Source organism: Neovison vison, chromosome 2, assembly GCF_020171115.1.
Source record: "Neovison vison isolate M4711 chromosome 2, ASM_NN_V1, whole genome shotgun sequence".
Taxonomy (NCBI): Eukaryota; Metazoa; Chordata; class Mammalia; order Carnivora; family Mustelidae; genus Neogale; species Neogale vison.
In genome coordinates this window covers 6,789,003-6,810,566 of record NC_058092.1, presented here as the reverse complement: position 1 = coordinate 6,810,566, position 21,564 = coordinate 6,789,003, and the positions used below count along the sequence as shown (strand labels likewise).

The 21,564-nt window shown below is 44.2% G+C and overlaps 1 protein-coding gene across 1 annotated transcript in view; it reads right to left on the bottom strand.

Moving 5' to 3' along the window:
• Nucleotides 1-21,564, bottom strand: part of SLC25A33 (solute carrier family 25 member 33) — a 36,158-nt gene that overhangs the window by 5,333 nt on the left and 9,261 nt on the right. The window contains exons 2-5 of the mRNA XM_044237104.1: nt 16,750-16,929; nt 3,739-3,816; nt 1,847-1,947; nt 141-207 (exon numbers count right to left, since the gene is read on the bottom strand). Coding sequence (XP_044093039.1) covers nt 141-207; nt 1,847-1,947; nt 3,739-3,816; nt 16,750-16,929 — 426 coding nt within the window. The remainder of the gene's footprint in view (nt 1-140; nt 208-1,846; nt 1,948-3,738; nt 3,817-16,749; nt 16,930-21,564) is intronic.

The window sequence follows — 21,564 nt, the reverse complement described above, 5'->3', positions numbered from 1 at the left end:
TGTTTCTACATATAGCTTATGTTCAGGAGAAAAAAAGGATGGGGATGCCTAAGGGCTCTGTACACCTCATTCCACAACTGGAGCTGGGAGGAAGCAGCAAATCTCCATGAATATTAAGGAAGGAACAATTAACAACTTACTTCCGTTCTAGCTGCATCCGGGTTTTAACCATCCATATAGGATTCATTAAGGTATTTGTGACAAAAGCTAGAAGAAGAAAAAAAAGAAACAGAAAATGTCATTACTGAACACAGGCTTATTAAAGCTGTCTATTTCATATGATAAACTTTGAGACCAGGATTTAAACGGCTTCACAATAAAAATGGAAGAGTAGGAAGCAGTTACAGCTCCAGACTGCAGATGGAAGGTGCAGTCCCCTAAAATGTAACATCTTTTGATAAGCTGGACCTAAAAGATTTATCTCCATTTTCTAGAGCCCCGTCTAGTCTTTCTAACCTGTAGATGGTGCTGTTGGTATTTCTGTAAATGCAATTCCTATGATAAATCTGAAAACTATTCTAAAACTCAATTTATAAGCTTCAGGTCCAGAAATAATTTGTTTTAAAAAGTTGGTTATCTAATCCAAAAGGTTGCCTTATATCAAACTTAAAACAGAAGCCACTAAATCTCCGAATTTACCGGTACTTGAACATACGCATTTTAGTAGCTCACTCATCGTGTCAGGAAATGGGAAGTTTTAAAGACTGAGCTGCTCACAGGAACCATTCTTCAAGTTTTCCTCATCTTAATATTGCTCATTGTTCTAGACCAACCAGAAAGAGCGGTACCGTGGTATCAGCCTGACACACAGTGAGCTCTGAACGCCTCATCCCCTCCACAGTCCTAAGCAGATTAACTGGGACCCCAGACAGTGGCTTAGGGAACTCCCTCCAGGCCTGCTTTATTTGTCAATGTTACCTCTAGGTTAATTTTGCAAAAGTCACAAAACCAATGAATGGCTTAGAGCTTACGGCTCACTCGCTACCCCCTCACAAGTGAGGGCCGACCTGTTTGTTCTGCCACTCTGCATTTCCTCCTCAGAGCTCTGTGTTTGGTAGAAACTCCTTTCTTGTGTGAAGGGGCTTTGTATATATATGCCATCTTCTACCTGGGGTCTAGTAATTGTGACCTATAACTACTCAGATAGGATGAGAGAACTTTTATCTGGAGTCACAGAGGCAGACAAAACCTTACAGGCTGGCAGGAGGCAGCAAAGTTCCACAGAGTGCCTGTTTAAGTTTTCCAGAATACTCTTCTATTTACAAGAGACATAAAATGGTACCTAGACAGACAGAGCCTTCTCTCAGCAACCTACAAGTCCATGGTTATTTCCCAAGTATTTCTGGAGGAACAAATCCTGTTATGAATTTTCTATAGTAAGTGGGGAGACTCCTGTACTACCTGATCTGGCACTAGCCCACCTAAGATCTCCTCCACAGCCCCGAGCCCTTGTCACAGAACCCAGCTGGGGATACAAATGCCAGCTGGACACCATGGAGAGTCACACACAAAGAGCTCCATCTTTAAAATAACTTAATGAAACAGAAAAACATGAAAACGCATTAATATTCCTTTAAAGGAAACATAACACTCACCAGCAGCATGCATGAGCACAGGCAAATTTTGAGGGAGAATAAAAGTTTTAATTGTGAAAGAAAATGGAACCGAGTTACAAACTATTCGCAAACATTCATGTTTTTATTAGTTCTGACATAAAGCATCAGAAAAATGCTTTCAGATGCAGAAGAAGCAGAGAGCTAATTTCTAATTCCTGGAAAAAGCTGTTTGGCACAACACGTGCTTTAGGAGAGCGAGAAACTCCTCTCCAGTCACGGGGGTCACATACCTGCGGAGCCAGCTGAGAGAATGTGCACAAGGTTGCTGTTAGGCACAAAAATGCCATTGAACTGCTCTTTGGCTTTGGAGTAACACGCAAAGTACACAGCCCTGTTTGAAGAAAGAGAGAACACTACGGACATTGGCATGGCACTATACACGTCCCTCCGCAACCTCTGAAAAATTGAGGAAACTATGAGAAAGGAGGTTCACATGTAACCAAAAGCTTGACCTGGTCTGTAAGACCAAAAGCTGCTGCAGGCCCCTGCAGAAAGCTCCTGCCTGTCCCTCAGAACGTGTTCAGTGACAGTAGAAGCGGCCATGGTAACTGAGGAGGAGAAGACTTGAGTAATATACAAAATCCATGTATATTCTTCTTCGTTCTGGGTGTCAATTCTTTAAGCACCAAAATCTATACTGAAACTTTTAAAATTTGTAATACTTCTAAAATACACCACACCCGCCTTCTACCACAGTGACTATATCATATGTAATTTGGCCCCCCCCTTTTTTTGATGACTCAGCATCAAGAAGGGAACAACCATCATACGCACATTTTCATATCAAGCTTCCCCCAGTGAATACGCCTCAGCCTCCCCCAACCCTGCAGCTCCTGTAGGTGGAGTCTAGGTACCTTCCCTCCCCCCAAGCCCTGGCTCTGGTCCGGTCTTTGTCTGCTTCCCTTCTTTTGACTTCTTTCTTACTGGGGCTGGGGAGTAGGTGCTGGTTCATACTTTCCCCGCTCCTTCACCAGCAATGCCAGGGGAAATGCCTCTTTATTTTGGCTGGCCAATGCATCAATCATGGAATGTATTTTTCAACTTAGGCTCTGGACTACTTGTCATTACTGCCTTATGTAACAGTATTGTCTTCTCCAGGTCCTGACTGTTCTAAATGGGTGTGGCGGCCAGGAAGCTACATCAGATGCACAGGTGTCACCAAATGAGTACTGTCCACAAGGAGATACAACTCGGTTTTATTTACTCTACATATGCAGTATGTCTGCCATCTTTTATAATGCAGACCCCATATAATCTCACAGCCTAGTGCTTTTATTTTTAAATAGAGGAAACTCATATGCTACAAAATTTTAAAGGAACAAAAGGATTTACTAAGAATCTTAATTTTTACAACATCCTCAGGTGATTTGTGTATAAACTAGAACACAAATCTGCAAGAATTCCAGGAAGCTTTTAGCCTTCACCTTATAGAAAACAACACTTTCATTTTTGTTATCAAGATTAATTCTCTTTGAAGTCTATCCGAGTATTACATAAAGTAATGTCAGTACCGTAGCTACCCCTGCACCTAGCTCCCCTCCCAGGACACAAATTTTGAGAAGCAGCTTCTTATCTACTTTTCAGAGATATGCTGCACACCCACACTCTCACTGTTCACTTTTATCAAACAGGCTTTAAAGAGATACAGAAATAAGGATGTTTTAAATAAAGTAAAGCCCAGAAGCCTTTAAAATTGCTTCAGCTCAGTGCTACCGAGTGCCTATGAATCACCTGTGGATCTTGCTAGAATGTGGATGCTGGTGTAGGCCTGGGGTAGGGTCCAAGAGGCGCAATTCTAACGAGCCCCAGGTGAGGCCAACACTGCTGGCCACTGCTGCTATCTGAAGTAGCAGGTGACTGTTTAGAAAAAGATTCCAGGAGATGAGAGTAGACGAATTTTCACTGAAGAATAAAATAACTAGACTCTCTCTCTCTCTCTCTCTCTCTCTCACACACACACACACCAAAAGACACACCAGCAGTTGTCACTATTCCGTATGTCAAATGCATCCAGGCAAATCCCACAGAGAAAAGAAACTGGCCATCTAGCAATACTGCACTTCAGTACAAAAGGAGTATTAGATATTCCATGCAGCGAGCCAGCTGAATGTTTAATGCTTACCTTGATGGCGCAACTCCAACCAAATTTGGACCCAAGCCTCTAAAAAGTGACTTTGGTCCCTCCTTCTCCAAGATTGACCTGAATAATGAAAGAAGACCTTTAAAATCCTTAGGCAGGGCCTATGCAAAACAGCGAGGCATCAGCCTTCACATCAGCTCTGTAAATACAGAGCAGAATGTTTACAAGACCCCAGACTCTTATCTGATTGTATCATGTACAGTACAGCATCAGAAGGCTGATGCTTTCATTACAGTGAAAAAGCATGTTTCAAAAGCACCAGTTTGGGGTGCTTGGGTGGCTCAGTGGGTTGGGCCTCTGCCTTCAGCTCAGGTCATGATCTCAGGGTCCTGGGATTGAGCCCCGCATGAGGCGCTCTGCTCTGCAGGGAGTCTGCTTCCCCCCACCACCCTGCCTGACTCTCTGCCTACTTGTGATCTCTGTCAAATAAATAAATAAAATCTTTAAAAAAAGAAAAAAGCACCAGTCTGACCTGTTTGCAAGAAGCCTTTTCCCTGGTTCACGAAGGACCGAGATGTTCAGGGTCTGCACTACATGCTAAAATCTCAGCGAGGCAAGAAGAGCAAGTGGCAAAAGCAGCTGATCCAGGGAATCACATCTTCATGATAACAAAATTCACTGAGAAAAAGGTTCTGAGATTTATTTGGATCATATTTCTTTTGGATTTACTCCTTATTTCTAATAGTCCTATCTTCCAGATCTTTACTTATTGTAGAAGGGCCCCAATCAGGGATCCACAGAATAGAAAGACCAAATGATTCTCAAGGGCTGGATGAATGTTTTTTAAAGCCAAAGCAAAGCACAGTATCTCAAGTTCAAAGGGAAGACTGTGTCTTTTTAATTTCTAAAAATCATGCTAACAGAGACGCCTGCGTGGCTCAGTCCGTTACGTGTCTCCCTTCAGCTCAGATCGTGATCCCAGGGTCCTGGGATCGAGTCCCAGGTAACATACACATACAAATTTACCATTTTAAAGTGCAAGTTACCATGTATGTATGTACCGTGTATGTTACCATGATTGTTTTTTTGATTATTATTTTATTTTTTTATTGTTACCATGATTGTTTTTTAAAAGATTTTATTTGTTTAAAAAATGATCATGGTAACATACACATACAAATTTACCATTTTAAAGTGCACAGTTCAGTGTAGTAGTTCCACAATATTGTGCCACCATCATCTAAACTTCATCTCCTAAACTTCTTCATCTCTTTGAATTGCAATCATACCCATTAAATACTGACTCCCCATTACCCTCCCCACTCCCCCAACCCTTGGCAACCACCATTCTGCTTTCTGTCTCTATGAATTAGATTGCTTTAGGGACCTCAGAGGAGTGGAATTATTCAGTATTTGTCTTTTTGTGGCTAGTTTATTTTACTCAGTGTAGTGTCACTAACGTTCATATATATTGCAGAATATGCCAGAATTTCCTTCTTTCTTTAAGGCTGAATAACACCCCATTGTACATGGGCCACATGTCTGTCCATTTATCTATTGGTAGATACTCGAGTTGCTTCCACTCTTGGCTACTGTGATTAATGCTGCTGTGAACATGAGTGTCCAAGTATCTGTTCAGGTCCTCAGTTTAAATTCTTAGGGGTACATGTCCAGAAGGGGAATTGCTGGATCATGCAGTAATTTTTATGTATAGTTTTCTGAGAATCTGCCATGCTATCACAGCAGCTGTACCATTGTACCTTCCCACCGACAATGGACAAGGGTTCCATTTTTCCACACCCCTGCCAATGTGCTTTAAAAAAAAAGTGTTAAGGGGCGCCTGGGTGGCTCAGTGGGTTAAGCCACTGACTTCGGCTCAGGTCATGATCTCAGGGACCTGGGATCGAGTCCCGCATCGGGCTCTCTGCTCAGCAGGGAGCCTGCTTCCCTCTCTCTCTCTCTGCCTGCCTCTCCATCTACTTGTAATTTCTCTCTGTCAAATAAATAAATAAAATCTTAAAAAAAAAAAAAGTGTTAATATGTTTTCTCATTGAAAGTGACTGGGGGCAGGGAGAGGTGTGGGTGGCTCAGTCAGTTAAACGTCTGCCTTTAGCTCAGGTCAAGATCCCAGCGTCCTGGGATTGAGCCCTGCATCAGGCTCTCTACTCAGCAGAGAACCTGCTGCTCCCTCTCCCTCCGCCTGCTCCCTCTCCCGGAGTGAATGAGTGAGTGAGTAAGTGAGTGTGTGTGTCTGTGTGCATGCGCGCGGTGCTTACTCTCTCTGTCAAATAAATAAATAAAATCTCTCTGCCTTTGGCTCGGGTCATGATCCCAGGGTCCTGGGATGGAGCCCTACATCGGGCTCTCTTATGATCTCTCTCTCTCTCTGTCAAATAAATAAATAAAAATCTTTTTTTTTTAATTAAAGATTTTTATTTATTTATTTGACAGACAGAGATGACAAGTAGACAGAGAGGCAGGCAGAGAGAGAGGGGGAAGCAGGATCCCCACAGAGCAGAGAGCCCGATGCGATGCAGGGCTCAAGTTCGATCCCTGGGATCATGACCTGAGCCAAAGGCAGAGGCTTTAACCCACTGAGCCACCCAGGTGACCCTAAATAAATAAAATCTTAAAAAAATAAAAAGGTGACTAAGGAAGGACTGTGTAGAACATTCTTTAGAGGTATTTTCCTGCTCCAACGTAATGACTCTTCAAGTTGGTTAAATTTATTCTTTTCAATGGCTTAATTTTCTTTTTTTTTAAATTTTTATTATTATTATTTTTTAAATTCATTTGACAGACAGGGATCACAAGTAGGCAGAGAGGCAGGCAGAGAGAGAGGAAGGAAAGCAGACTCCCTGCTGAGCAGAGAGCCCGATATGGGGCTCGATCCCAGGACCCTGGGATTATGACCTGAGCCGAAAGCAGAGGCTGTAACCCACTGAGCCACCCAGGCGCCCCTCAATGGCTCAATTTTCATGGTATCCAAGGGAATTTACATTACACCGAGGTCCCCTCTAATTTCATTTCCTTCTCTTACTGCAGATTTTTCTGCACCTGGTAATTAGTCTGTCCAATCTGACAGCATTCTAAGTTTATCTAGCTCACTAATAATTGTATTGTTGTCAGAAGAATTTATTTATACAATATTTACCTTCATTATGACACTGAAGGTAAAATAAAACGTTGTTTTCCACTTTGCAGAAAAGCTACTGGTAAAGTGAATCCTTGCCAATTTTATTTCTACCACCTTCCACTTTTCCCATACAGGAAAGTTTCTAGAAACAAAGCTGAAATTTTGGTGCAGAAGAGGTTAAGGTGATGTTTTGGTCCCTGGCATGCTGGATAATGTTCAACTTTTATCCATTCAGTTTTCTTTCCTGTTCTTTCCTTTTTTCAAGTCAGTGTAATTTTTCATGGTCTAGAGTCCCTGACTGTACAAACTAAAAAATGTGAATCTTAGCTTCTCTTCTTCAAATCTGTGGATGTTTATAAAATATCTGAATTGCTTGAAAATGAAAGAATATTTGTACCTGTAAGAGCTATGCTCAAAAATGGCAGGTTAGCAATTAGATAAGAGAAAAGAAATAAAAGGTATTTGAACTCATGACCCTGAGATCAAGACAGGAACTGAAATCACAAGTGCGAGGCTGAACTGACTGAGCCACCCAGGCGCCCCAGCAAAGCTCTCTTTACTCAGACAACACACTCTCATACACAGAAATACTAAGGAACGCACTGAACAATTACTGTAACGAAAAAACAAGTTCAGCAGGTTGCAGTGAACAAGATTGATACACAAACACCAACTGTATTTCTACACAGCAGCAATGAACAATCTGAATACAAAAACTGGGTGGCTCAGTGGGTTGAGCCGCTGCCTTCGGCTCAGGTCATGATCTCGGGGTCCTGGGATCGAGTCCCGCATCGGGCTCTCTGCTTGGCGGGGAGCCTGCTTCCTCCTCCTCTCTCTCTGCCTGCCTCTCTGCCTATTTGTGATCTCTCTCTGTCAAATAAATAATAAAATCTTTAAAAATAAAAAAAAAAAAACTGATTCCATTTACAACAGCTGTCAAGAAGAACATTCCTAACCACAGGGAGATGGAGTAGTTCAGCAGTTGCCAGGGTGGGGGAGGGGGAACTGGGAATGACTATGGATGGGTACATGTCTCCTTGGGGTGCTGAAAATGTTCTAGAACTAGATAGTGGCTGTGGTTACATAATTCTGCGACTATACGAAAACCCACTGCACTTTAAAATTTTAAATTGTGTACTTTAAAAGGGTAAATTTTATGGTATGTGAATAACAACACAATAAAGCTATTCTTTTAAAAAGTAATGAACTGGGGCACCTGGGTGGCTCTGGGTTAAAGCCTCTGCCTTCGATTCAGGTCATGATCCCAGGGTCCTGGGATCAAGCCCCACATCAGGCTCTCTGCTCAGCAATGAACCTGCTTCCCTTCCTCTCTCTACCTGCCTCTCTGCCTACTTGTGATCTCTGTCAAATAAATAAATAAAATCTTAAAAAAGAAAGTAAAATAAAAAAATAAAAAATAATGAACTGCACCCTAGTTCCATCTGAATTGTTATTACAAAATTTTAGGGAGACAATTGTCTTCTTTTCTCTTTCTCTTTAAAAAAAAATTTTTTTTTTTATTTATTTGGCAGAGAGAGAGACAGCAAGAGAGAGAACATAAACAGGGGGAGTGGGAGAGGGAGAAGCAGCCTTTGTGCTGAGCAGGGAGGCTGATGCAGGCCTCAATCCCAGGACCCTGGGATCATGACCTGAGCCTAAGGCAAACGTTTAATGACAGCCCAGGCGCCCTCTCTCTCTCTCTCTTTTTTTTTTAAGATTTTATTTTGCTTTATTTTGACAGAGATCACAAGTAGGCCTGGGCTCAATCCCAGGACCCTGAGATCATGACCTGAGCCGAAGGCAGAGGCTTTAACCCACTGAGCCACCCAGGCGACCCCCCCCCTCTTTTTTTAAACAACGGTCTTATTTTCTAATCATCCAGTGTTTTCCCTACTGGCAGTTATCAATCCAGGCCCTTTCAAGGGATCCCATGACGCACAATTGTTTGGATCGCCTGAACTCTCCGGCCAGCCCTGAGCATCACATGAAGGGCCTTTGTCTGAGATACCACATCATTAGAGAACACATCTACTATAAGTAGAGTGTACCTTTTTCTTTCTTTTCTTTTTTTTTTTTGTCATGGCATCTGGGGAATGTAAAAGCAACGCATTTAAAATGAGACCTAGCTACGCAATGTAACATTACTTGGCAATAAAAAGGAAGGAAGTACTGATAAACACAAAAACAAGGATGACCTTCAAGAAACATTACACGAAAGAAGCCAGACACAAGAGGCCCTATATTGTTGTTTCATGTTATTTCTTTTTTTTTCCTTTTTAAAGATTTTATTTATTTGACAGACAGAGATCACAGGTAGGCAGAGAGGCAGGCAGAGAGAGAGAGGAAGGGAAGCAGTCTCCCTGCCGAGCAGAGAGCCCGATGTGGGCTCCCACTAAGCCACCCAGGCGCTCCTGTTTCATGTTATTTCTATGAAATGTCCAGGGGAGACAAGTCTAGAGACAGAAAGTGTATTAGTGGATGGTTGCCTCGGCCGGACTGGGCGTGGGAGAATGACTGCAAATGGGTGAGAGGTTTCTTTTAGGGATAAAAATGTTCTAAGATCAAATTAGTAGCATTGGCCACACAAAACTGTGCACATACTAAAAAAGTTGAATGGTATTCTTTAAATGGGTAAACCGTATGGTATGCGAATTACATCTTAATGTTAAACAAACCAAAAAATCACCCGGCAAGGAGAAAAGAAAGTGTCCTTGAAAAAGATCTAATAACAGAGCAGGGGTGCCTGGGTGGCTCAGTATGTTGCCTTTGGCTCAGTTGATGATTGCAGAGTCCTGGGATCGAGCCCTGCATCAAGCTCCCTGCTCAGGGGAAGTCAGCTTCTTCTTCTGCCCCCTCCCTGCCATGCACACGCTCTCTTGTTCTCTCTCTCTCTCTCAAATAAATAAAAGGAATGAATATGGACTGTAGGGTTAGTTAGAAAGCAGTATATGAATACCGAATTTCTTGAATTTGAAAACCACCGTGGCTTGAAAAGAACACCCTTGTTATTAGGAAATAAATGCCGAAGAACTGAGGTAAAGGGGTATAATGCATGTAATCTATTTTGCGATGGTTTAGAGAAAAATATATATGTATACACAGAAAAAAATACAAATGTGGTGATGTTACAAAATGGTGATCTGAGGTAAAGAATATAACCAAGTAATCTGTACCATTTCTGTAACTCATCTGTTTGAAATTATTTCAAAGTAAAAAGTTCTTTAAGAAAAAAAGGTATAGGCGGTCATAGGTTATAAAAATAGTAAACTCATGACGACAGCCCACAAAGTCACAGAAGCAAGGGGTGGGGTAAAGACCATTCTTGGGTTTCTGTAAAACCTAACACGCTAACTGAAGTTCCTGCACTTTGAGTGAACTTTCCTACTGGCTCAAACAAGCCACTTGGCTTTTCCTAGGCAGGAGAATTTAGTGTTTTCAACTGCAAATACTTTCCTTTCACTCTTGCTCAGAAAAGGACTGGGCTTTCAAAAAGCCAAGCTCTCTGAACAAAAGCCTCTCTCAAGTAACACCTTTAAGTGACCTACAACTTATAAGAGATATAAAAGATTTCAAATGGCCAGTGCAACCAAACATTTTTCAAGTTTAGATTCTGTCTGTGGTCCCATTAATGGCCAGGGTGCAGAGCCAGTTCAGCATAATTAAGGGACTCTGGCTCCAGGAAGCCCCAAGCCTCTCATCTATAATGCAGTAGGGAACTGGTGTCCTCAAGTGACTCAGGCCTTTTAAGAACTGCAGAAAGACGGTCTCCATAGCTACGCATACTAACAGTGGGCAAAAAGTCAAATCTGTTACATAATCCCAACTTCTAACCTATCTGGATGTTTACAAAACTCTTCTGGAACAATCAAGTTCCCACTATAAATGGTATGCTTCGGCTTCATAATAAAGCATGTCAGGATCCAGACTAATTTTCCCACAGTCATATCAAGTTTAATTTAGAAAAGAAATGCGAAAGGAAACTAGGCTCTTGTTTGGAGCGTTTCATTCTCCTCGCTAGGTTTAATCACAATATGCATACTGCAGACTAATCCAAGACAAAGATCTCATCTGAACACAATTTTTATAAGACAGAGACTACCTCCCTAATATATTACTTTTCAGATTAAAAAAGTAGTTGAAAAAACAAAAATAAGGTACCTGAGTAGTTTACAGAATAGCTCTGACAGAAAAAGATGAACTCTGAAGACTTTTTTTTTTTTTTTTTAAAGATTTTGTTTATTTATTTGACAGAGATCACAACTAGGCAGAGAGGCAGGCAGAGAGAGAGGAGGAAGCAGGCTCCCCGCTGAGCGGAGAGCCTGATACAGGGCTCGATCCCAGGACCCTGAGAACATGACCTGAGCCAAAGGCAGCGGCCTAACCCACTGAGCCACCCAGGCGCCCCCTCTGAAGACTTTTTAAAGCAGACACCGGAGATAAACTGATGTGTTAGTAATCCCTATGGCAAATCTAACAGCGAGAACCTAAATATGCTAGCATCTTGCCTTTTTTTTTCCTTTTTAAGTAATTCTATTCGAAATGTAAAGGTTACTGGTGCTCCAGTAGAGGATAAATTTTTTTTTCCTAACAGCTTACCCTGACATGAGCCATGTGCAAACACTGATTTGCATTTTGAAAAATGTATTTCCTGTAAAGAAATTCTGTTGCCTGGTTGAGTCTTTTAAAGGAGTACTGCCTGAAAGATAAGACTAGAAATAAGCTACTTAGTTTTAAGTGAATAACCATTTTATTCACTTGGGTGTTTGGTAACTCAATGTCCTCTGAAACTGTGAACAGACAACCCTGATGTGCTTTGTGCTATAGAGAAAAGGCCTGATTCTTGTCCTCCTTTTGTCATTTACCAGATAAAAAGCCCTCTCTGGAGGTGCCTGGGTGGTTCAGTGGGTTAAAGCTTCTGCCTTCGGCTCAGGTCATGATCCCAGGGTCCTGCGATTGAGCCCTGCATTGGGCTCTCTGCTCAGCAGGGAGCCTGCTTCCCTCTCTCTCTGCCTGCCTCTCTACTTGTGATCTCTGTAAAATAAATAAAATCTTTAAAAAAAAAAAAAAAAAGCCCTCTCTGTAGATGCCCAGTGCTGCCCTTGGCTCAGCCATGTTCATGGAAGGAGGAGAAAGCCAGCTGGTAACCTACATTCGAGGGGAGGGCTGCTTCAAGCAGGGTGGTGGCAGAGAGAGAGAACAGTTGCTGTCACAGCACCCTGGAACCATGCTTCCCGCGCTGGCGCTCTCCGCATTTAAGTGCTGAGTAACACGTTGCTTTTAGAATGCATAATAGGGAAAGACGCAGATTTCCCCTGAAGAGCAAGTACACTTTCTTCAGATGAGAATTATGTAATAGGATAGTCGCCCTTTTTTGCCTTGGCCACCAAGAAACTCGTTTATAAATCTTATGTTTAAAAGGTGCAGAAAGTGGGGCGCCTGGGTGGCTCAGTGGATTAAAGCCTCTGCCTTCGGCTCGGGTCATGATCCCAAGGTCCTGGGATAGAGCCCCACATCCCACTCTCTGCTCTGCAGGGAGCCTGCTTCCTCCTCTCTCTCTCTCTGGCTGCCTCTCTGCCTACTTGTGATCTCTGTCTGTCAAATAAACAAATAAAATCTTTAAAAAAAAAGTGCAGAAAGTACATATTTTGACAGTAGCTAGCATTCATGATTTACTCGGTGTGGTGTGTGTGCTGAACCCTTTATATCCCGTATCTTATGATATGCCCCAATTCATTCATTCTACTGGTACTGAATGCGTAATACTATGTGACAGGCAGCATTCTACATGCGCGGGGACACCTCAGAGACCAAGACAAATCAAAGTCCCTGTGTTCAAGGAACCTCAACTCTGATGGGCCAGAGAGAAAGTAAGTGATATAAACATGTAAACTACACTGCATGTTGGATGGAGGGTAAGTGCTGGAGACAGAAACGGAGCAGGAAGAAGGCATGGGGCGAGAGGGGAGGCCCAGTTTTAAACAGCAATGGTCACTGCAAGGCCTTCCCGCAGAGGCGACAACTGGGAGTCAGCCAGGCAGAGGGCATCCTAGCACAAAGGCCCTTCCGCGGCAAACGCTGCACTGCTCCTCGGATAGAAGGCTGAGAAGGAGCAGAAAGGAGGCCAGTGTAGCTGGGTGCGGGAGGGGAACTGATGGGGGGACACTGGGGCAGCCACCGGGAGAGCCTACTGAGTGGCAAGCATGACTGTGACTCTGGTCCTTGGGCTGTGCGTGGTTGGTGCGTGGAGGGCCCTGAGGGCTCCATGGAGAACACGCTGAGGAGCAGACCGTCAGGATGCCTGTGGAGCAGCACAGGGGACATGTGGCGGCCACCCTTCTGGTGGTGGCGAAGCAAGGAGGGCCCAGGGGTCTGGGGGTCAGCTTCCGACAGACGCCGGAGGCAGAGGTGGGAGATCCTCTTGGAGGGCCATGAGAGGTAGGATCTCAGGTGACTCTGGGGCTTCAGATCCGCAGTGGGAAGGACGGAGCTGCCTTTCCCAGACACCGAGAAGACTTGGGGACGGCGGGGGAGGCTTGGAGCAGCGCCAGCTACGCTCTGGACGCCTGGCAGCCACCCAAGCCGAGCCGTCCCACAGGCAGCGGACGACAGTGACGCTCGGGAGAAACGCCGTCATTACAGGTGGTACTTAAAGCCCCAAGACCAGAAGTTATCCTGGACGGGGCGGCGGGAGCAGGGCAGAGGGTCACCATGGGCGCCCCGGGGCCTCCAACATCAACAGGCTGTCACGGAGACTCAGCAACCACGCAGAAGCCGAGGCCAGTGCGGCGAGGGTGGTCCTGTCCGGCTCTGAGCTGGAGCCACTGCTGTTTCCACGTGAAAGAAGCAGCAGAGCTTCGTGCTGGGGGTGGGGGGGTTGAGGACGGGACGGGGAGGGGGGCTGTCACTGTCTGCTCTTAGCTGCTTCAAATCTTTCTTAGAAATCTACTTTAAGGTGAATATACACTGAAATGACATTGAGCAAGTCACTTAACCTCTAATTTGACTTCCTCATCTATAAAGTAAGGGTCTATAAAATTATTTCACACCTGAGTGCTGATCTCAGAGTTCCTGTGAAAACTGAGTGAAGTAATACTATAGAAATGTGATCATTTTTTAACTCGAAAGCTAATGAAGATCAGTTGACAATCTTCAAAGTATATATATACATCAAGTTGAGAAAATAAAGCTTAATGAAAGCTTTTGAGCGAAAAACATCAGTTTACAAACACTCTTCTAACAAAATATTATGACAAAAATTTTACTTAATATTTCCATTATGCATATTTTGACGTGGATTCAGAATATGCGATTTTAAAATTTTTTTTAATTTTAATTTTTATAATTTTTAAGATTTTATTAATTTATTTGACAGAGAGATCACAAGTAGGCAGAGAAGTAGGCAGGGGCGGGGGAGCAGGCTCCCTGCTGAGCAGAGAGCCTGATGTGGGGCTCAATCCCAGCACCCTGAGATCATGACCTGAACCGAAGGCAGAGGCTTTAACCCACTGAGCCACCCAGAGGCCCCCAGAACACACGGTTTTAAAAAGTATTCATGTGTCAGTAACGTCTCCCAGTTGTGTAGCTGTGGCTGCGTGAACTGAGGACTGCTGGGGGTCCCCAGGGGAAAGGAGTTGGCCTGTGTGTGGTGTGGTGTGGGCACTGTTCCAGTATTTTATAAGATAGGAAGGCTATTTTCCTTTGACTTACATTTTAATGTAACAACCATCCTCACTGAGGGAAAATATGTACATAGAGAACCAGAAAGAAAGACAGATTTATAGGAGAGAGGCAGAGATACTAGGGACGTAGAACACGCACCCTAAAAACTCCCGTCCAGAGAAACATCCCCATTTACCTTTGTTTACCTTACAAGCTTGGCCCTGCTGACACCCACAATTTCTGGGTAACAGTTTCCAGCTACAGTAAATAGATAAATCCACTAGTCATGAGTTATTTGGCAAGCACGTTAAGAGGAAGTTCTGTCTGGATGTCAGTAAAGTTGGCAAATTACCTATTTCATTATGTCCAAAGCACTTTGTGTTCCTCAGAAGAAGGTTGTCATGTGAGATACTGCCACTGGCTAAACATGTAAAAAGACAAGCCAGGATGGGGATGTTTCCACAGTCATAGCTTTTAACCATGTGGACTTGTCTCTCTCCCTACCTGGATCAAAGTGTGCCTCCATATCTCTGAGTTTCTCTTTTCTGGGCCTATCTCTAGGTAGGCTTTCTTTTTTTTTTTTTTTTTTTTTTTAAAGATTTTATTTATTCATTTGACAGAGAGAGATCACAAGTAGGCAGAGAGGCAGGCAGAGAGAGAGAGAGGAGGAAGCAGGTTCCCTGCTGGGCAGAGAGCCCGATGCGGGACTCGATCCCAGGACCCTGAGATCACGACCTGAGCCGAAGGCAGCGGCCTAAGCCACTGAGCCACCCAGGCGCCCCTCTAGGTAGGCTTTCTGTCTTTTGTGTCTCCAAGCCCCTTCTCGGTATTTCACTGACTTGGCTGATGGTCCTGGAGTCCTGGGTACCAGCCTCCTTTTCCCTAGCTGGGTTTTGGATACTCTCACTTGGGACCTTGCCCTCAGCGGCCGGTCTGCTGCCCAATTTCGCTCTATAAACTCAGACGCACTCATACACACATCTGGCATGGAGGCCTGGGTGACTCATTAGTAGACTTTACAAACAAAATGTGACTAAAAATAAATTTAGAACTTTCCAATTCATTCCGCCTTATCTAAAATGTGACTGAATTCTGTCCAAAGTGTTAAAGTGAATGGTTACTAAGACAGAACATTTCCGTTTTATTTCATCTTTTCCTAACATTTCCCAACTCAACATCTACAGTGACAAAATAGCAATGTCTTTCTTGAACATACCCTTTTCTGCTTAAGTTTCAGAGACCTCAAAGTCCTGTTTAGCTAAATTCAACTACTATTCATTGAAACAGCCCTTTTACACTCATTTTTTAAAGATTTTTTTATAGTTATTATTTTTTTTAAGAAAGACTTTATTTATCTGTCAGAGAGAGAGAGAGGATGAGCGGGATGGCGGGGGAGGTACAGAGGCGGAAGGAGAAGCCGGCTCCCGCTGAGCAGGGTGCCTGATGCGGGACTCGATCCCAGGACCCCGGGATCATGACATGAGTTGAAGGCAGATGCTTAACCAACTGAGCCACCACAATTTTTTATTTTTAAGTGATTTCTGCACCTGACGTGAACTTAAACTCACAACCTTGAGATCAAGAGTCGTGTGCTCCGACGGAGCCCTGTTAAATTGAACCCCTGTTAAACACCTCTATGAAAGTACACAGCCCCAAGCTAAAAATCAGGCATTACCAAGCCTCCTTCTTTGTTTCTGATTCTACCTTAAGCATGGAGACTGATAAGCCAAACTCCAGCCTTCAAAATCTTCAGCCACTTCATAAGCAAATGAGACATTTTTAATGCAGTAAAAATAACACACTAAGCAGGTAGCCTCGGTATGAAACAAACATTTAAAAAACTATTTCATTAAATATATGTTACAACTTTTCTATAAATGTAAAATTATTTCCAAACAGCAAATTAAAAACATCAGAATATTTTATCTCTACATAATGCGCAGTCTTTACATTTTTAATGTCACTCTACCAACCCAGATCTTGCCAGCCCTCAAAAGATTTTGGGCAAGAGAAACATTCTGATGCAACAGTTTAAACATGGGTTTTTGGTTTGCTTTGTTAGGTTTACTTTGACTGTCGCTGGACGATGATCACACGCGCCCCCGCTGCCAAGGGAGGTCAGAGCTCAAAGGTATCAGTGCGGAAACCTAATTCTCAAATTTGGACAGAGATTGCAAACAGAACACCCATCTGATGGGCTTGACAGACCTTCTGTAGTCATTGTGGGGGTTGGGGTCCCGCTTGGGCACTGAACTTACTTCAGAACTTGGAAGAGTCCAGGTGTCACAGATGTTGGTCTCACCACCCCAGCTCCACTAATGGTCCCCAGATGAACCTGAGGATAGTAGACTGTCCGAAGAGCTAATCTTGAAGACTGCAACCGTGTCTTAATGACTTCTAGTGGACAAGTGAAAATAGCACCAACCGTGCCCCCACACCTGTTAAGAGAAGAAATCACAACAGGATCAGGAAAGCCCATCCCGGTGAAGTGTGAAGTTTCATTTTTCTCTATTAAGAAAAAATGCACCTGTTTATTTCATAATTTCATAGTTAGAACATACTGGGAGGTAAAAAGAATTTGTTGAAGTCTCAGCAGCTAAGGAGAGAACCACTGTCAACATGATGGCGCGCCCTTTAGGGTTTTTCATCTCTGGCTTTTTCGCCTCCCCTCCCCCACTCACCTGGACGCCCTGGCTGGCTCTCTGTGGCCGCATCTACACCTACCATACCATCTGTGATGGCTACACACTAGTACTCTGCGCTGAGGTCTACCATTTTAACCCATTAGTACCCTCAGCTGTTTCCAACTTTGCTGCCATGCTGCAGCGAATACTTTTTTTTTTTTTTTAAGATTTTTATTTATTTGTTGGGGGTGGGGGCAGAGGGAGAAGCAGGCTCCCCACTGAGCAGAGAGCCTGATGCGGGCCTCATCCCAGGACCCCCGGATCATGACCTGAGCCCAAGGCAGCTGATTAACAACGAAGCCACCCAGGTTCCCCTGCAGTAAATATTCTAGACAACGCATCTTTGCACCGCCAAAAGTTACTCAGATAATGCTACTATTTTGAGAAATCAACATTTACTACAGCACAGACTTCCATTAAAATATGATTAATTTGGACTCCACTGAAAATAAAGCTAAAGCTCCTTTTAATGATGAAGTCCTCAAGCGTCCCTCAGTCTCCCGGAATCAGGGTTCCCCTAACCAACCTTTACAATTTGTCCTTACCTGAATTAAGAATTTAAATATTTTTCCTCAAAATAACTCACTTATTTATCCTAGAGGACCCACTTTGATCTTTTCTTTTTCTCTTTTTTTTAAGGTTTGTTTTTTTTTTAAGTAGGCTCCAAGCCCAGCATGATGCCCAATGTGTGTTTTGAACTCAATGCCCTGAGATCAAGACCTGAGTTGAGGGGCACCTGGGTGGCACAGTTGGCTAAGCGTCTAACTCTTGGTTTCAGCTTGGGTCACAAGATCAAGCCCCACATCCAGCTCCCTAGCCCCTACTACCCTCTGCCAGGAGCCCTCACACATGCATTCTCTTTCTCTCAAATAAATGAATCTTAAAAGAAACAACAACAAAAAACCCGAGTTGAGACCAAGATCAGATGCTCAACTGGCTGAGCCACCCAGGCCGTCCACATCGTTCTTAAACAATAATGCCCATGAACGACATGTTTGGTGGGCTAGTTACAATTAACAGCGTCAGGTACCGTCTCAAACCATGCCAACACCACCAATCAATGTTCTACTCTTTGGAACCACTGAGGATCAGGACCTGTGGCTCACTTGTCTTTATATCCCCCAACATCAGGACTTCCAAGTGCGAACAGTATTTGCTAAGCGAAGGAATTATTAAACTGAGATTTCAAGGACAATGTCTTTCAAGGGATCTAAATGTCTGAAAACAGCATATACTCTCAGGGTGCCTGGGTGGCTCAGTCGTTAAGCATCTGCCTTCGATCCCAGGGTCCTGGGATGGACCCCCGCCTGCTTCTCCCTGCCCCCTTGTGCTGTCATATGAATAAATACAATCTTTTAAAGATTTTATTTATTTTTTGACAGAGATCACAAGTAGATGGAGAGGCAGGCAGAGAGAGAGAGAGAGAGAGATTGAGAGGCTCCCCGCTGAGCAGAGAGCCCCATGCGGGACTCGATCCCAGGACCCTGAGATCATGACCTGAGCCGAAGGCAGCGGCTTAACCCACTGAGCCACCCAGGCGCCCTAAAAGAAAAAGAAAAGAAAAGTAGCACACACGCTCGCACACACGCTCGGCCTTCTGTGGAGGCTCCATTACGTGGGAGCTCCATGTAGGGAGGGCTGTGTAGTCACATACTCTTACTCAGAAAGGACAGAACCCGGCCAACAGGCGGCTCAGTAAAAAACGATGAGCACCAGTACCTGTGACTGGGAAACAGTACAAACAGGAGAGGACAGGTGCTGGCAGACGGACAGTACTTAAGGTAGCTGCCCTAAGCCACCAGATGTAAATGTTGGCAAAGTGGAAGTGAATCTAGCACCCAGCACAGACCCTAAAGCAAGGAATGAAGTCAAACTCCACACAGCATTTTAGAATCAGGAAGTTCCACAGAGCAAGTAAAATAAGGATAACCAGGAGCTGGAAGCTAGCAGTTTAAAAAACAGCGTCACTGGCAGGGACTTTTTTATGACACTCATTCAGTCCTCCAACAATCCTGTGAGGGAGGAGCCATTACTATTCACCCCCAATTTACCACGAGGAGGATGAATGTCAGTAAAAGGGAATGAAATGTACAGACTGGGGATGGGTAGAGAGGGAAACAGTAATTTTTGACTATTTAGGCAAACGTGCTTTAAGATCATGATGATAACACACAGTACATTGAACTGTTTACATAGCACAGTGTTTTCTGAACTGTGGGCCAAAAAAAGCCCATCAACCACGAAAGCAATTTAGGGGATCACAAACAGAACAGGAAGGGAGAATGGCAGAAAGGACTTGATGTATATCAGACAACTACCATCTAACCCTCAAGGATTTTGCCACTGGTATTGTCCTTACTTTTGAGATGGGGAATCCTGGTCTCAAGCCATACACTTTCTCAGACCCTTAAAGTGACTAAGGGGCTAAACCGATACCCAAACTCAAGGCTCTTCCCACTATACTCTTGGGAAGGATAATGGAAAGATGTCTTTTTTTTTTTTTTTAATTTTATTTATTTGACAGAGAGAGATCACAAGTAGGCAGAGAGGCAGGCAGAGAAAGGGGGAAGCAGGCTCCTGCTGAGCAGAGAGCCCAATGCGCAGGCTCCCAGGACCCTGAGATCTTGACCCAAGCTGATGGAAGAGGCTTAACCCACTGAGTCCCCCAGGTACCCCTGGAAAGATAGTTTTGTTAGTTAATTTAGACTATTTACATTCACCCTCTACTTGGCAAATAGCTGATTTGACAATAAGGCCTTTAAAATTCTGTGTTTGGGGGCGCCTGAGTGGCTCAGTCATTAAACATCTGCCTTTGACTCAGGTCGTGATCTGAGTGATCCTGAGAGATCCCACATCAGGATCCCTGCTCAATGGGGAGCCTGCTTCTCCCTCTCCCACTCCCCCTGCTTGTGTTCCCTCTCTCACTGTGTCTCTCGCCATCAAATAAATAAAAATCTTAAGAAAAAGTAAAATATTTTAAAAAATAATAAAATTCTGTGTTTGGAGCGCTTGGGTGGCTCAGTTCAGGGTCTACCTTTGGCTCAGGTCCTGGGATCAAGCTGAGTGGGGCTCCCTGCTCAACGGGGAGTCTGCTTCTCCCCCTCCCTTTGCCTGTTCCTGGGTCATGTACACTCTTGCTTTCTCTCTCAAATCAATAAAATCTCAATCAATCTCTGTATTCTTCTGCACCAAGGAAAATTCGTGAGCCTAAACTGAATACTGGTCTGTATAATTCGCTAAACACTGGAATATGTCTAAAGAAAATGGGATACAGGGGCGCGTGGGTGACTCAGTGGGTTAAGCCTCTGCCTTCTGCTCAGGTCATGATCCCAGGGTCCTGGGATCAAGCCCCGCATCGGGCTCTCTGCTCATCAGGGAGCCTGCTTCCTCCTCTCTCTGCCTACTTGTGATCTCAGTCTGTCAAATAAATAAATAAAATCTTTAAAAAAAAATCTGAAATTTATGTTCAATAACATGATTCCACACTGTTGAAAAAGAACAGGACTTCTGGGTAGTCTTTCATAAGAAAGTCAACAAGTTCAAACACGACATAGGTCATCCACCTCCGCTTTGTCCCATGTCAGTTACATTCCTCACTCTGGCCAACCATCAACCAAACGCCTGCCACTGATCAAAGGACGACCCACAGGACGGTACGCGCGCCCCACAAAGCAAGCGTCCTACCGATAGCACGTCGGTAAGCTCTTTGAGGCTGGTAGACCACACTCACAACCACACACCCTCTTCTATACTACACCCTGGGCCCATGGCAGGAGCCAGTGTGGTGGTGGTGAAAAGGCCCCACCTGGCCTTCTAGACTCACAAGAGGACAAACGAAGGCACCTCTTCTACAAGACAGAGTGATGTTGCCTCAGTGTTGTAAGAAAGGATAAACTGAGGGGCGCCTGGGTGGCTCAGGGGGTTGAGCCTCTGCCTTTGGCTCGGGTCATGATCTCAGGTCCTGGAATCAAGCCCTGCATCAGGCTCTCTGCTGGGCGGGGAGTCTGCCCCCCCCCAATCTCTGCCTGCTTCTCTGCCTACTTGTGATCTGTCAAATAAATAAATAAAATCTTTAAAAAATATTTAAAATTAAAAAAAAAATGACAAAATGTGGAAAACACCGCCAACTGTAACCAGCAGTAAGAAGTAACTCTTCAGCAGGCGAGCCCCTCCCTACCTACTAGAAACCTTAGATGAGGGGTACCTGGGTGGCTCAGTGGGTTAAGCCTCTGCCTTCGGCTCAGGTCATGATCCCAGGGTCCTGGGATCGAGCCCCACATTGGGCTCTCTGCTCAGCGGGGACCCTGCTTCCCCCCCCCCCGTCTGCCTCTCTGCCTACTTGTGATCTCTGTCAAATAAATAAATAAAATCTTAAAAAAAAAAAAAAAA